At 46.5% G+C, this 16,218-nt stretch overlaps 1 protein-coding gene across 1 annotated transcript in view; it reads right to left on the bottom strand.

Annotated features, from left to right (window-relative positions):
- Positions 1-16,218, bottom strand: part of ARID1B (AT-rich interaction domain 1B) — a 357,127-nt gene that overhangs the window by 216,428 nt on the left and 124,481 nt on the right. Inside the window, exon 4 of the mRNA XM_054722446.1 lies at positions 2,192-2,302. Within this exon, the coding sequence (XP_054578421.1) occupies positions 2,192-2,302 (111 nt within the window). The remainder of the gene's footprint in view (positions 1-2,191; positions 2,303-16,218) is intronic.

Below are 16,218 nucleotides of genomic sequence, written 5' to 3'. Positions count from 1 at the left end.
AATGTAACACTAAAAATATGTGATATTAGATCCGTACTGAATACCAACAAATCTTTCCCCCAAACTATAATTACCTTCATTGTGTACATCAATGTATCCACATAAATAAAAACATATTTGTAAACTTCATTTAGAAACTTTCTACATAAACAGAGTCTGTTGGAAAAATATGTGGCGTGCTAAAATTCATTTAAATAAAGCCAGTTTTCATCTTCGCAGATGGGGGCAAGGGGCTAGGTACACCAACTGATCTATATACTTAGTCCTTCATTCAGTGACCGGTATGGTACTTCTATAAACTCACCATAAAACTTGAAAACTGTGCTCTCTAAAAAAGATCACTGAAATGTTACTGAGTCGAGCAGCATCTTAGTTATCTGTGAGTTACCAAAAAAAAAAAAAAAAGAAGGGGAATACCAACTAGGGCAACACTTAACACTTAAGAAAGAAAACAAGCCATTATATGATACGTATACAAATAGAGTAATTCAGAAAAACTTAAACTATTGATGAACATATTGACTTACTTCCTGAAATACTTTCAGCTGCTTTACCAACAGTCAACTCAAAAAGCACCACCCAGAGCAGGCTCCTTGGGCAGTTCTCTGGGCCTCCCACGCTGCATCCCGCCCGAGGTCTGCAGGAGTTAGCTGAATGCCGGCTCCCATTCCCATCGGGGCCGGAGGAGCCGCACAGCCCCTGGGTGATGCCACAGCTCGGGCGGATATGAGGAAAGCAGAACACTGAAACTATTGTTACAGCTACACAACACCTGTCCCATACACAACCAAGTCTCTGACCTGCGTATCAGTGTATATCCCCAACCAGTGACAAACCTACAAAGTCAGCTTCTCTGAAAGACTTGAAAACTGGTGGGAGGAAGTGGAATTCACTGTCCATCTGTTTCCCAGGAGTCAAATTCCTTAAACCAGGAGCCAATTTCCAAATACTCAGCAAACGCTCCATTTATCAACAGTGCGTGCGCACGCACACATGAGCACACACGCACACACACACACACACTACATGCTCTCCAACCTGTGGTTTATCTGATAAAGAAAAAAGCTTATAGGATAAAACACAGAATCCATCACCTTCCTCATTCCTTCAAAAACCAAGTAACTATATAAGAAATACGCCACGGTGACTAAAAACATGCCACAATAAATGCCACCCACCATAGAAATAAAAGCTGTAAAATTAGGGTTTCAAAAACATGTGCATCAGATTTAGAGATCCTGGGCATCCTGTCGCCATCACTTACCTTCTTCCCTAGGGCTACGTGTACATGGAAAATGGGCATGGTATGCCTGCCAAATGCCATGTGTTTCATTCATTACCAATGCGGCTCTCAATGTTCAGAAGCAATATAATAAATCGTACTTAATGTAAACATATTTAATATTGTGGTTAACCTGAACTCTCACCTGAAATAAAATTTCTTAATAGAGATTAAGCAATAACAATAATTCTTCAAACCAAAACATTTTAATAAGAAAATATAAAATTTTGCACAGATGTATTATTTTAGTTTATAAGGAAAACCTCATTTAAATTAGGCTGTTTATTAAAAAAGCAAATTAAGCACAGATGAACTATATATGAGCATCAGCATTATACCCTAGAACACAGCCTCTACTCTAGTCGATCTGTATGCCAGCCACCATACAGTATTTGCTGGTAGAAATACTTATATGCTGCTTTTTCCAATTTTAAACTAAAATACTTTCTTTTGGGTGAAAAAGACTGGGTGATTTCTCATTATATAAAGTCCCTGAAGAAATTCAAACCACCACCAGATGCTTTATCTCATCATTTATACCCTCTGCCTAGTGGGAACTCCTTAATATTGAGCTCTTATAAAACCTCCCTCAGGTCTGTACCACGACCAGAGAGCAACAGGCTGTACCAAGGGCAGCCATACCACACAAACACTTGTCTGCCACAAAACCCAGCAGCAATAAAACCTTCCAACTGGACTGAGACACGTGCAATGAAACAGACTTCTCCAGATTTCTTCTTAGGCCTACATAGCTCCTAAGAATAAAGCCCTTAAAAAAAATCGCAAATATATCTGAAATCTAGAAACTTCTCTTCTAAGCCTTAATATAAAGTAGAACAAACAAAAACAACAGCTTTTTAAAAAATCTTTAACCCCTGACATTTCCAAATCAGCACATTAATGTCTTACTGGTAAACTTGACGGCCTTTCTTGCTGAATCAGGTTCAGGTCTTCATGGTTAGGTTTCCCAGGAGCCAGAGGAGGTTGGGACCTAGTTCCATAGCCTTCCTGAGACATGTCCTGAACAAACATAAACAGAAAGCACTTCAGAAATACCGCAATGCGTTATAAGCTTCTCCCGTAACCAAAATGCAGCAAAGGTTTATCACAGACTATCAACTCATGTTACCTTTAAGCAGGCATAAAATGTTACAGCTTTCTTTTCTTAGTACTTTATTTATATCAAAAGTAAAAACAAAAAAGGCAGTGACTTGTCAGGAGCACAAACATATACATATCATTAAGAACTAAACTTATTATGAGACCATGTGATCCAAAGACCGTATCTGAGTTTGGCAGGAAGATGACCAGTCAGTAAACGTTGGAGGAGGGCAGCTACAACCAACTTCTTTCTAAAACAAAGCAAACCAAAAGCTATTTTCCTGTGTAATTCTGATTTTGATGGCAATGTTTGACTCTGATTTTGGTTGAACTGCCTTTAATATTACCTTGAAAATGTTAAAATAATTAATGAAAACTTTATTATCAACTGGCTTTTAATATGCCCTCTCAATAACCCACAAAACAACCTAATTATTAAGCTCACAGTATCCTGGGGATTCTACAAAAACCAATAAACACAGCGCTTACAATTCCTATGTTCACGTGGCACCGTCTCCAGAGAACCACAATACAGAATAAACAGCAGTGGGGAACCGAACACGCCCCCGAAACCTGCTGAGGTTCCAGGGACTTATCGTTAACATGGCCTTTCTGGCATCCTGTGGAACTTGTCCAGATGTATTCCGCCAGGCCTCAGTACTGTGCTGGAGTGATATTATATAAACCAAGTGCCGCCACCCCGAACTTACTACGCACCAGGCCTCCGGCTGCTTAACTGTGCCCGCTCAGCTACTCAGCACGCTGCGCCCCTGGCACCTGGAGCCCAACAGCAGGACGGAATGCGAAACACTTATTACAGCAGGTCTTCATTGGCACTCAAAGTCGAAGAACCAGTTTCTTTTTTTTTTTTAAAATATATTTTATTGATTTTTTTTACAGAGAGGAAGGGAGAGGGACAGAGAGCCAGAAACATCGATGAGAGAGAAACATCGACCAGCTGCCTCCTGCACACCCTCTACTGGGGATGTGCCCGCAACCAAGGTACATGCCCTTGACCGGAATCGAACCTGGGACCTTTCAGTCCGCAGGCCGATGCTCTACCAACTGAGCCAAACCGGTTTCGGCAAAGAACCAGTTTCTGATTGAAGAGGAGGGAGGAGAAAATATCACTTAAAAATGAAGTTCTCTCCCTTTCCCTGTCAGTTTAAATGTGTTAGAATTAAAGAAATATGACGTTCTAGTTCTCCTGTTAAATCCTCAAAATAATACTTCAAAAATTAATCTTTATTTTAAAATTAAGGTTTATTAGGTGAAACCCCATAAAAAGCTTTTGCTGCCCCACCCCTTTCTCATACAGTAATGCACTTAAAATGACACGGCTTCTTAAGCCAAGAAACTTTGGACCAATAGCTGAAACTACAAAGTACACAAGCTGCACGGACTAGATTTAACCAGCCACGTGTTGGTGCAGCCTGCCTTTAAACAGGCTCTGTGAAGGGCAGGCCAAGCAGCCCTTCTTCCCTTTAAATAAATCCACACACATAATTAATCAAGATAGCTAACCTCTAACAGTAATGCATAATGCCCTGTCAGCAGTACACTCTGTAAGGGAATTAAACCCAAGTTGTCCAGGTTTTTAACCTATAAAAGACAGGTGAGCACACGCAATCCAAGGATACTTAGAAGGGTAGCTCTCCCATCCAGTAGCCAGCAGAGGGTAACAAGTAGGCTGCAGGAGACAAAGGCCAAGGCGGAAAGATTATCGCCCCTCTCCCGGCCCTTCCCCCAACACCAAGTTTCTTCCAGATCCCAGACTTCCACTGGTCACACGGGCTTCCAGCTGGGTGCCCCGCGGGGCCTTTACATTAACAGGGAGGATTTCCAATCAAGTAGGGCACAGGGCCTCCATTCAGGGCCTTCACCCTGTTACAAACCCCACAAAGGGCGGGGCGGCCTCACAGCAGGCAAACAAACACTGACGCTAGTCATCTTCCCTTAAGAAACAGGAACGGGCTCCTGTGCCCGTGCCGTTATTAGCCTTCGAAATGTCTTTGTATTTTCTTTTGTAGCTGAATGTATTTTCTTTTTAAAGTTGAAAAAGACCATTACAACTACAGTGAATACACATTTCAATTTAGAAGCTGTCCGCTGCAAAACAAGCAACACTTAACAGACTGAGCTATCAGAGAATTTTACGGCTTTAAAAGTTCAAACTAAGTAGATTCCACCAGTCTCCTAACCACAGGAGGCTTTCCGTTATTAAATACAGTTGGGGGGGGGGGGGGGAGAACAGTGAGAATCGCTGAAAATGAAACTTGTTCCGCCTCAAGTTTACGTTTGAACGTGAGCATTCACTTCACTGAGAGAACATCCAGGAAGGCCCCGTTGTGCAGGAAGGCAGTCATCACCTCCATGTGACGTACACGGGACCGGAAAGTCTGCCCGGCTGCGTTAGCACAGACGGGAGTTGTGTCTCCTAACAAACGGAGCTCTCCCCCTCCGTGCGTTTTCGCTTTCTGGCACGTGCTCATTTTCAGCTCAGGAAGAGTGAAGAGTAATTACTTCAACAATCAGAGGGCCATGTCAGCATCACAGGCTACAAGCGCAGCGCCCAGGTTGGGGCGTCACTCCAGCCTTGCTCCTTCAAGTTCACACGGAGCACACTGGCCTGTGCCTGGTTTGCACACACACACCATGCCGGCCACCTGCCACGCGCACACAAAGCCGTGCCTCTAACAGAGTATCACTCTGGGTAACTTCTCCCGAGTTCGCTTCATGCCACCTCACTTTTAGAAAAGATCTACAATGGCACCTGTTTCTGCTAACAGAAAAAAATCAGAAGAGAATTTTCCCTTTTCAGAGAAGTGAAAATAGCATGCGGCGTCTGTTTCACGTGAGCCATTACAGAGGCAGCAGCGCCTGCAGCCAGAGGCCCCGAGCGCCTTCTGGAGCCACACTCGGCCTCCTCCGCCCCTCGGCCTCCTCCGCCTCTCGGCCTCCTCCGCCCCTCGGCCTCCGCCGCCCCTCGGCCTCCGCCGCCCCTCGGCCTCCTCCGCCCCTCGGCCCCCTCCGCCTCTCGGCCTCCTCCGCCCCTCGGCCCCCTCCGCCTCTCGGCCTCCTCCGCCCCTCGGCCTCCTCCGCCTCTCGGCCTCCTCCGCCAGGGCATGGCCGGTGATGCGCACCTGCGCTTTATCTTCGTTTATTCTGTGCACCGTTAGCAAGAAGTGTCCCAGCATAATCACAGATGACGCTCACATGAGGCTCCGCTGCTGCCTCCTCTGTCTGTCTGCGCCTCGAAAGCTGGGTCCCTCAGACTTTAGCCCAGGACTGCACGCTGACCCCAGAGGGTGATGACTTCCCAATCTCTACTTCCAGTCCCATGTACTTTCACCACACTTTGAACCTCCCTACTGTAGGTAGAGCCCCACGCACTCATCAAGTCCAGACATGACTCTCCTGACTGTCCTCACACCTGATCTCCTGCACCAGCCACACCCATCTGATGCTTCACCAAACCCCAATCACTGCCAAGTCCATCCCCTTCCCCTTTCCAACTGCCAGCACCTTCACTGGCCACTTTGTGCCACACTCGCTGGCCCACATGTTCGCACAGCTGACATGCCAAACCACGGGTGGCACGGTGCACTGCGTGGCCGAGGCCGCCTCCTCCGTGCTCGCACAAGGAAGCTCAGTCCTTGGTCTGGTGCAGAGCAGCTCATCAAACACCCTCCGGCTGACCTGGCCTCTCGTGGGCACTGCAGGTCCCTGGCTTCACCCACTGACTGCTCAGGGGCTCCCATGGGGCCACGTGTCTGCATGCGTGGCTCTCTGTCTCAGTCTCAGTCCCACGTGGATGTCCTTCCCTCTGCATCTGCAAAGCATCTGGCTGTCCTCAAGATCCCGGGAGAAGAACTCCACCATCACACCAAACCACCTCCTGCCGACTTCAGCTCAGCCCTCTGAAAGAACTTGCGATGCTGTGTTTTAGCTATTTGGTTGTGTGTCTCCTGAATGAGATTCTTACTTCCTCGTGGGTTCCAGGCGGAGCACTCAATAAGAACCCGGTGAATGACTGACTGAGTGACTTCTCAGAGCTCACACTTAGAACCAGACACAGCAATACAAAGTAAACGTATGAGGATAAACACATAAAACTGAACAAAACTTGGGCTCACGTCCAAGAATATTTATCATGTTAACAGCTACATTGCCTGGTAGCAATGTGCTACAAAACACATTTTGTTGTTTGTTACTGGCAGTCTTACGGCAAAAGAACGCAGTAAAAAATATCCTAGAAATTAAGAGGGAAAAGACTATAGCAATGATCAGTAGTGCCATGAAAGAGAAAAGTCAAAACATTGTATACCTCCTCATGAACAAGCCAGCAATGAAATGTTCTTGGCCAAAATAATTGATAAGTTTGACAAAGCCTGTATTTCTAACTACCAGATTATCTATAATAATAAAAGTGTATTATGCTAATTAGACTGGACAGCCGAACGATCTTCCGGACGTCATTCAGGATGAAGCTGCAGAGGCGGGGGCCGAGGCAGAGGCAGTTAGGGGCGATCAGGCAGGCAGGCAGAGTGGTTAGGGGCAATCAGGCAGGAAGGTGAGTGGTTAGGGGTGATTAGGCAGTCAGACGAGTGGTTAAGAGCAATGAGGCAGGCAAGCAAAGTGGTTAGGGGCAATCAGGCAGGCAGGCAGGCAGGCCAGTGGTTAGGAACCAGCAGTCCCAGATTGCGAGAGGGATGTCCGACTGCGGTTTAGGCCCGATCCTGCAAGGATCCCCTGCAGGGTTGAGCCTAAACTGGCAGTCGGACATCCCCCGAGAGGTCCCGGATTGCGAGAGGGTGCAGGCTGGGCTGAGGGACTCCCCTACCCCCAGCGTATGAATTTCGTACACCAGGTGTCTAGTCTATATATATATATAAAAGCCTAAGCAAGCGTTACAACCGAACAACTGGAACGACAGGTCAACCAGTCGCTATGACGCACATTGATCACCAGGGGGCAGAAGCGCAACACAGGAGCTGTCCCCTGGTGGTCAGTGTGCTTCCACAGCCAACCTCCCGCAGCTGCTCCCCCAGGCCGGCCCCCACCAGCCCTGGTGCTAAACCATTCGTAGACGACCTGCTTCTGGGTCAGGGTTTCCTATGTAGCAGAGCAGCTCCCTCACTGCGATCTATTGAAAGTCAGCCCTCAACACATGGGTTTGTCTCACGCCCATCCTCTCCCTTCCCTGGGGGCCACCCACCCACCGAAGTGGTGGCATGGCAGCAAGGGAAGGAGGAGGGGAGCTGGGGAACCTCCCGTGCCTGGCCCGGCCTGGCGACTGTCGCCTCCTCTCCCGACCCCGCTGGGGCCTTTGGGCCTGGGCTGGGATGAGGAACTGGGGGTGGGTGGTGGTGGATGTGGCCCCTTTCCCAGGGGGGCCAAGGGCCAACTCCCTCCTCGGGGCCAGCGGACAACCTGCAGTTCCTCCCCCCCAGCCGGCCAACCTCCCACGGTTTCCCCCCGCCCCACCCCTCATGCACAAATTCGTGCACCGGGCCTCTAGTAGGAAATAAAAGGGACACATTAAACCATTGGGAATCAATCAGCAAATCCCAAACTGTGGGAACTCTACTAAACAAGTGACCCAGCTTCTTCAACAAATAAGTTGCAAAAGAAAAAAGAAAAGGAGAGGGAGAGAGAAAGGGAGAGGCACAGACAGAAGAAAATCCTAGCGATGCAAAGGTATAAACCAACTGTAAGACTGGACTTTTTTTTGGGTCTTCATTCAAACTACCCCACAATGTAAATAAAACAGAAACATTTATTCCGTTTGAGACTACTAGAAATGTGAACACTAGATAACTGTACGAAAAATTATATTTCAAATGGGAGAACTGTACTATGTTTCTTTTATAAAACCATTTATCTTTTACAGATATACTAAAATATCTACAGATAAACTGATATATTGTCAGAGATTCACTTGAATACAGTACTGAAGGTGGAAGTTGGGGGTGAGGGGAGAAAGCAAAGCTTAAGATGCAGCAAGACTGGCCATGTAACTGTTGAAAGCCCAGTGCTGGGTGCTTGGGGATCCCATCTACTTCTGTTTATGTTTAGCGATCTTCATTTAAATGAAATGAAGCTAATCCCAAAGCAGGCTGAAGCTGTGGTGCTGACTCCAGCTTTCACCTGAGACTACAAGAATTTCCTGGTGGGTCCCATTCCCTCCATCTCCTCCCCCAAGAAAACCCACTGAGCACAGACCACCCAATCTTTTCCAGTTCCTTATCCCCTTCCCATTTTATCTTTAACATGTTTGCTGTACTATTTAATCCCGACACTTAGCTGTCTTTAAAAAAAAAAATCCCTCCGTAATCTTAACTAAATTAACCTTCCCGGCTTCATTTCCCCCTAGACCCCCAAGGTAAAGCCTGCCCTCATACCGACTCAGTGATCCTTTCTCAATCTCACCTCTGACCAGCTGCTGTGATCACAGCACCAGCTGCACCCTTGACTATTCTGACACCTCTCTCCTTCCTTCTCGGCGTCAGGGGCAATGTCAGCATTACCTGGGAACTTGTTAGAAATGAAATGATTGGGCCATACTCCAACTACAGAATCAGAAAGTCTAGAAGTTTAACAAGCCTTCCAGGTGACTATAATGAACACTAAAGCTTGAAAACACTAGGTTAACAAATGGAAAGGCCCATACCAGTGGCCTTAAGGCTTGACTATCAGCCTATCTTTGGAGCAAAATGCATCTCTATTATAAACACTAATAAAGAAGACCATGAACCTTTACATTAAAACAGAGTTGGGATCAAACCCAAGCCCCACCACATTCAGGCACAAATTGCTATATGACCTCTCAGGGTCATTAATAATAAACGAGGAAGTTATCAAGGGGCCGCACATTTCTAAACATGCCCAACACCAGGCCAGGCAGCACACGCACTCCGCACTCCGGGCCTGCCTGTGGCTTCCAGGCTCCTGGGAGGTACCTTCCACCACCTTTCTAAAGTGAAGTAAGTATTAGAAATACTGTTAGCACTCTTTTCCTTTGACTCTGATACTTGAAAAAAATTAATATTTTAAACATGAAATGAGTAGCATTATCAAATTATAATTCAACTAGAGGCCCAGTGCATGATTGAATCATGCACGTGTAGGGCCCCCTACACGCTTTCACTTTCGATCGCTGGTGCACCAGGCCTTTCAGAAGCCTCCAGCGCGGCAGAGGCTTCTGAAAGGCCTGCTGCCTGAGCGGACAGGCACCCAGCTCCCTGGCTTTTGATGGTCCACGGCGGGAAATGAGCTCGCTGCCCTAGAGGCCCCTTCTGTGCCGCAGCACAGCCATGGTGCCCACGCTGAGCTCGCGCCGCCGCTGGCGACGCAGCTCAGCATCCCACCCGCCCAATCAGCCACCCCGGCCACCCTGAGTCCCGCCCCCCGCGCCTCCTGGCCAATCGTGGGCATAGCGAAGGTACGGTCAACTTGCATATTTGTCTATTATTAGGTAGGATGTGGTTGGATTCCCAATCTATACTAATAAAAGAGGAATAAGCAAATTGTCTGGGACGCTGTCACAGTAATAATTACGACCAAACAGTGGGGCGACCAGGCCGGCAGGGGGGTTAGTGAGGGACGAGCAAACAATTGAACAACAGGCTACATGGGGCGACCAGGCCGGCAGGGGGGTTGGTGAGGGATGACCAAACGACTGAACAGCTGGCTGCATAGGGCAACCAGGCTGGCACAGGGGGCAGTTGGGGGCAACCAGGCCGGCAGAGGGGAGCAGTTGGGGGCAACCAGGCTAACAGGGGGGACAGTAAGGGGCAACCAGGCCAGCAGAGGGAGCAGTTTGGGGCAACCAGGCCAGTGGGGGGGAGGGTGACCAGGCCGGTGGGGGGGGGGGGGGGAGGGACAGTAAGGAGGGACCAGTTGGGGGCAACCAGGCCAACAGAGGGGGGGGCAGTTGGGGGTGACCAAGACAGCCGGGGTGGAGGGCAGTTGGGGACAACCAGGCCAGCAGGGGGGACAGTTAGGGGTGATCAGGCCAGCAGGTAGAGGTGGTTAGGGGTGATCAGGCTGGTGGGGGGGGGGGCCAGTTAGGGGCAATTAGGCAGGCAGGTGAGCAGTTAGGAGCCAGCAGTCCTGGATTGTAAGAGGGATGTCCATCTCGGGCCTAAACCGGCAGTCGGACATCCCCCGAGGGGTCCGGGATTGGAAAGGGTGCAGGCTGGGCTGAGGGGACCCCCCACCCCGTGTATGAATTTCCTGCATCAGGCCTCTAGTTATAATATAAAACATAAAAACAATTAACTACTGAAATTTTTCCACCAAAGAGCCAAAAAATGCTTTATTACTGAAAGAGATCTGTATCAAGTTTGAGGGTTTTTCTCTTTCTTTTCTCCACTTCTATAAAATAACAGCAAAGGCCCGGGCAGCCATAGCTGCAACTGACTAGGATCACCCTGACTTCTACAGCAATTAGAAACAACAGAACATTCATGTCAAATGACGCTCTAACATTCTCAAAATGCTTTTCTTCATTCTTCAGTAGTTTCTTCTATTTACTCATTTAAGAAGCTTTCATGAATAACAAGAAACAAAATGCACACCCCAAATGCATAAAACTGACCATTCTATATGAACTGAAATTGTTAAGGCAGCAAATTATCTCTATATTCAAAATTAGTGCTGAGCTTTTACTATCCTGCTCTGTCTCCCAAGGGAGAAAAAACGCAGCGGAGCGAGGAAAGCCGCCACTTTCTCATTTCGCCCTCCTAACCTCTGCCAGCCCGGCCAGGAGCCATCCCGCTGCTGATGCAGCAGCCAGGCCCTGGCACCACCTCCCAGCAGCCAGGAGGGCTGCAACCCAAGCCCCCGAAGCAGTCACATGGTTCCTCAAGTCTAGGGTGGCCTTGCTCAGACCTGAAAGTAAAAGTTCTCTCCTCAGCTGCTCACAAACTCTTTAAACTTAAAAAGAACACCCCGCTCCCCCGCCGCCCCAGCAATGGTTCCAAGCTGAGACCACTGCAATAGGGATAGCAAGAAGAAAGGAGGAGATTCAAAATTCAAACGTTATCTAAGAAAAAAAAAAAGAAAAAAAGTGATCTAAGGCTTCCCCAGTAACCAATTACCTTTAAAACAAGAACAATTTTTATCAACCTATATTCCAAAGCTTTTATTATCAAGTTAATTCATAGACTCCAGTGCTAGTAACTAAATGCTGAGCAATTAATGACAACAAACAAAAAATACCCCTGTCTTTGCTCCCATTACAAATCTTATAAAGCAAAGGATATGAACATTTTCATGATTTAACACAGGCCTTTTATGGTTAATTTTCCACAAAAGCTACAGAATAAGCAGCAGCTTATAAGTTAACATTTTGTCATATAAATAATAGGAAATATGGTTAGAGAAATTAAATAACAACAGCGATAAAGAAGTGTTTATACCACAATGGGTCACTGCCAATGTGCTTAATCTAATCTCTGAACTCCTTTAGTGAGTGACAAGTTATTAAGCTTAAAGTATTTTACCCTCATGCTCCAAAGCTATCTCCTTTTCAAATGATGCCCACTTGCCAAATGCTTTCCATTTACTGCATCTTCTTTTGAAATAGCAGATCACGAAGATGTCTAAATAAAGCAGTACCTATATATGTAAAAGGCTAAGTGACTGGCCGACAGCTATGATGCACACTGATCACCAGAGGGCAGACGCTCAACACAGAAGCTACCGAGCAACAGTAACTTTGCAGAGTGCCCTCTTGCACTCCAGGACCCCTCGGGGGATGTTGGACTGCCAGTTTCGGCCCGATCCCCACAGGCCAGGCCGAGGGATCCCACCTGCCGGAGGGACCCCGCTCCCTCTGAAGATGCCCTTCAAGCCCCGCACTGCCCCAGGTGTGGCTGGCCGGGGAGGGACCTCGGGAGGTTGGCTCCAGGGTGTGTACAGCCCGTCTCACCAGTCCCGCCCTGCAGGCCACCTTCTAATTAATTTCCTTTCAATGTGCACAAATCCGTGCACCGGGCCTCTAGTTTAGAACATATTTAAACACTCGGGGAGGAACCAAGATGGCGGCATAGTTAAACAACTAATCTGCTGCCTCACACAACAATTTCAAAAATACAACTAAAAGACAAAAACGTCTACCACCCAGAACCACGGGAAAGCTGGCTGAGTGGAAGACTGACAACTAAGAAGAGAAAGGAACACAATCGCTGAAAAGCTGAGGTACGGAGGCACACGAATCGGGCTGGCGGCGGGCGGCTGGGTGCGCGGCTTTTCTTCAACCCGCAGGGAGACAAGCTCCCGATCACTCTGAAAGCCAGTTTCTGGGGACACTCGGGGGACCCAGGCACCTACGGGGAGAAGCTGGACTCTCGGCCATCGGGTCGGAAAGTGAGAGTAACTTTTTTGCAGAGGTGTGCCCAGCAATCATTGTTTACTGCGCTGGAGCGCGGGGCGCAGGGACTTGGAAACGTGGAAAGGCAGAGACGGCTGACGGCAGCCATCGCCGTTGGCCACGCCCCAGCCTAGTGACGCCCTGAGACCCCGCCCCGCCCTGAGGCCCTGCCCCGCACATTCTACAAACCCGCCCAGGCTCCACACAGCGGCTTTTGCATATAAATGGCCTGTTCTGGAGCAGCCCAACCAAACTAACTGCAGCTCCAGTCAGACTGCTCCAAAACCGCCCAAGCAAAGGAGGAGAAAACTAGCCCTTGCTGTAGCTCCTGCTGGGGGACACACAGTACACAAGGGTACACCAAGAGTGTCCACCTCAGGTAACTGGGAGGCTGACCCGTTGAACCAATAGGACACCTAGTACACAAAACTACCCTACCAACTTAGGGAAGCAGAGAATATGAGAAGGCAAGGAAACAGATCACAAACCAAAGAAATGGAGGAGAACAAGCGACTGGACATAGAGTTCAAAACCACGGTTATAAGGTTTTTCAAGAATTTCATGGAAAAGGCCGATAAATTCCATGAGGACCAACTAGAAATTAAACATACACTGACTGAGATAAAAAATATTATACAGAGACCCAAAAGCAGTCTAGAGGATTGCAAGAATCAACTCAAAGATTTGAAATACAAAGAGGCCAAGGACACTCCTCCAGAGAAGCATGAAGAGAAGAGAATTCAGAAAGTTGAAAATAGTGTAAGAAGCCTCTGGGACAACTTCAAGCGAACCAACATCAGAATTATGGGGGTACCAGAAGAAGAGAGAGAGCAAGATGCTGAAAACCTATTTGAAGAAATAATGAATGAAAACTTCCCCCACCTGATGAAAGAAATAGACTTACAAGTCCAGGAAGCGCACAGAACCCCAAACAAAAGGAATCCAAAGAGGACCACACCAAGACACATCATAATTAAAATGCCAAGAGCAAAAGACAAAGAGAGAATCTTACAAGCAGCAAGAGAAAAACAGTTAGTTACCTACAAGGGAGCTCCCATACGATTATCAGCTAATTTCTCAACAGAAACCATGCAGGCCAGACGGGAGTGGCAAGAAATATTCAAAGTGATGAATAGCAGGAACCTACAACCAAGACTACTCTACCCAGCAAAGTTATCATTCAGAATTGAAGGGCAGATAAAGAGCTTCACAGATAAGAAAAAGCTAAAGGAGTTCATCAACACCAACCCAGCATTATATGAAATGCTGAAAGGTATTCTTTAAAAAGAGGAAAAAGAAGAAGAAAGATAAAAATTATGAACAACAAATACATATCTATCAACAAGTGAATCTAAAAGTCAAGTGAATTAAAAATCTGAGGAACAGAATAAACTGGTGAACTTAATAGAATCAGGCATAGAATGGGAGTGGATTGATAATTCTCAGGGGGAAAGGGGTGTCTGTGTGGGGAGTATGGGAAGAGACCGGACAAAAATCATACACCTATGGATAAGGACAGCGGGGGGGGGGGGGGTAAGGGCAGAGGGGGGGTGGGAACTGGGTGGTGGGGAGATATGTGGGGGAAAAGGAGAAACAATTGTAATCTGAACAATAAAGATTCATTTTAAAAAATAAATAAATATTTAAACACTCACATGTAAGCTGACTCAAACTTTCACTTGGTTCAACTATTGAGAGATTGATCCACTGTGCCATGTGGCCTGCCAAGCAAGTACTATTTTCCGTTTTAAAAAGTATTAAACAATAACCTTTTATTTCATTTTCAATCATTAAGAAAAAATAATACAAGTCACCAATTCCAAACATAATTAATATGTTCCTTCGAAACGACGCTGACTCTTTAACCAACCTCAGAGTCTAATTCGGTATCATTCCAGGTTGGGCGTTACCTCTACTTTCAAGAACAATAAACATCATTTCTTCTTCTCTACCCAGCAGGCTTGCCCACTCCTCAAGCCCTCCTCTAGGGCCGTTTACCAGCACCGGCCATAGCCTGAAACCCCCGTCCCACTGTACTGTCAGCACCTGTGCCTGTGGGCCCTTCCACTGGACCGGAGCCCCTTCAGGTCGGACACAGTGTCCTACTAACCACTGGGTTCCCAGCATATAGGACATTCCCAGGCACAAGAACTTCAATAAATGGTTTACATTTTGCTTTTCCTACCCAACCTATCTTCCGCAATTTTTTCAATAAACCTAAGGTTAAAAGAATAATAAAAAGATAAAGTTGTATCTTGAGAAGTATGCATTCATAATACCCAATATTTCTCCCAAAATCTGAGATCATTCTATCAGCTGGAAGAAAAACTATACCCAAAAAGCCCAAGTCTTAAACACTCTAGCCACTTTACACTAGGCGTTTTTAAAAATCCATCCTGACATTTCTTTTCTCTTAAAATGAATTGGGACTCACGTGAATAAAGTGACCTCCTACAAATCTTCTCTAAGGAAAGGAAGACTTTTCTGGCTGTGAGAAGTGCAGTTTCGAGCTATGAGAACAGAGAGGGCTCTGCGAGGCTGTCAGCGTCACAGTCCTGAAGGAGCTGGACAGCAGAGGACCAGCCAAGGGAAAGGGAATTAACACGGACCATCCGTCTGGGTCCCACACCAGGGAACTCCCTCCAGGATTCTTGGAACAACTCTGTAAACATGTTCTTTTAGAAGTTGTGTGTTTTCATTTTCTATATTTACTGCTGGGTGGTAATACATCCCACTGATTCAAATCCTGCTCATAATTTTGAGCTGTTCACGCAACACCATATCTATATCACTCTTGTGTGTATCAGTGGAGAGGTCATGGTTATCACACGCCAGATGGCAAACCTCTGACTACTGCACAAGTCTTCAAGTGTAGACATGTCTGAGCATTGACTTAGGAAAAACAACATTTTATGAAAAACTACTTTTTATTCTTCCCATTACATTTAGGGCATTATACTGATGTTTAAAACTTTGTATCTAGGTCGCTCATATTATATATAAATTTTATTTTAAAAAAGTTAGGAAGCATATAAAATATATATATATATATATTAGCAGGTTTCAAGGAGGCAGTTGGTTGTTCCAAGGATGAGGAATCACAAGGAAACTCAGTGGGAGTAGCGTGGGGATGACCGATCGTCCTACAGTGTATGCGACTCTGACCCAACAGACAGTCGTGTCCCACACTAACTTCAAAAATCCCAACATTCATTTAGATTTAAAAATAAAACAATACAAAACGTTAATTACTTGTCTGAGCCTAGAACCCAATTCCAAAGGACTCTTAAAATAATTTTACTATACATTGAATTTTCCAGGAATAAAAAAACTACCATGTATGTTGAGGGAAGATTAGACTTTGTTTTGACCAAGAGTTGCTCCCCACTAATAACCTGCTTATGACATGAGTTGTTAATGCTCCTGGATCGGTCACATTGTGTAGCAGTCAAGTTCA

This window comes from Eptesicus fuscus, chromosome 10 (genome assembly GCF_027574615.1).
Source record: "Eptesicus fuscus isolate TK198812 chromosome 10, DD_ASM_mEF_20220401, whole genome shotgun sequence".
NCBI lineage: Eukaryota > Metazoa > Chordata > Mammalia > Chiroptera > Vespertilionidae > Eptesicus > Eptesicus fuscus.
Note: the sequence above shows the minus strand (reverse complement) of the source record. Positions and strands in the feature narration are given on the sequence as shown.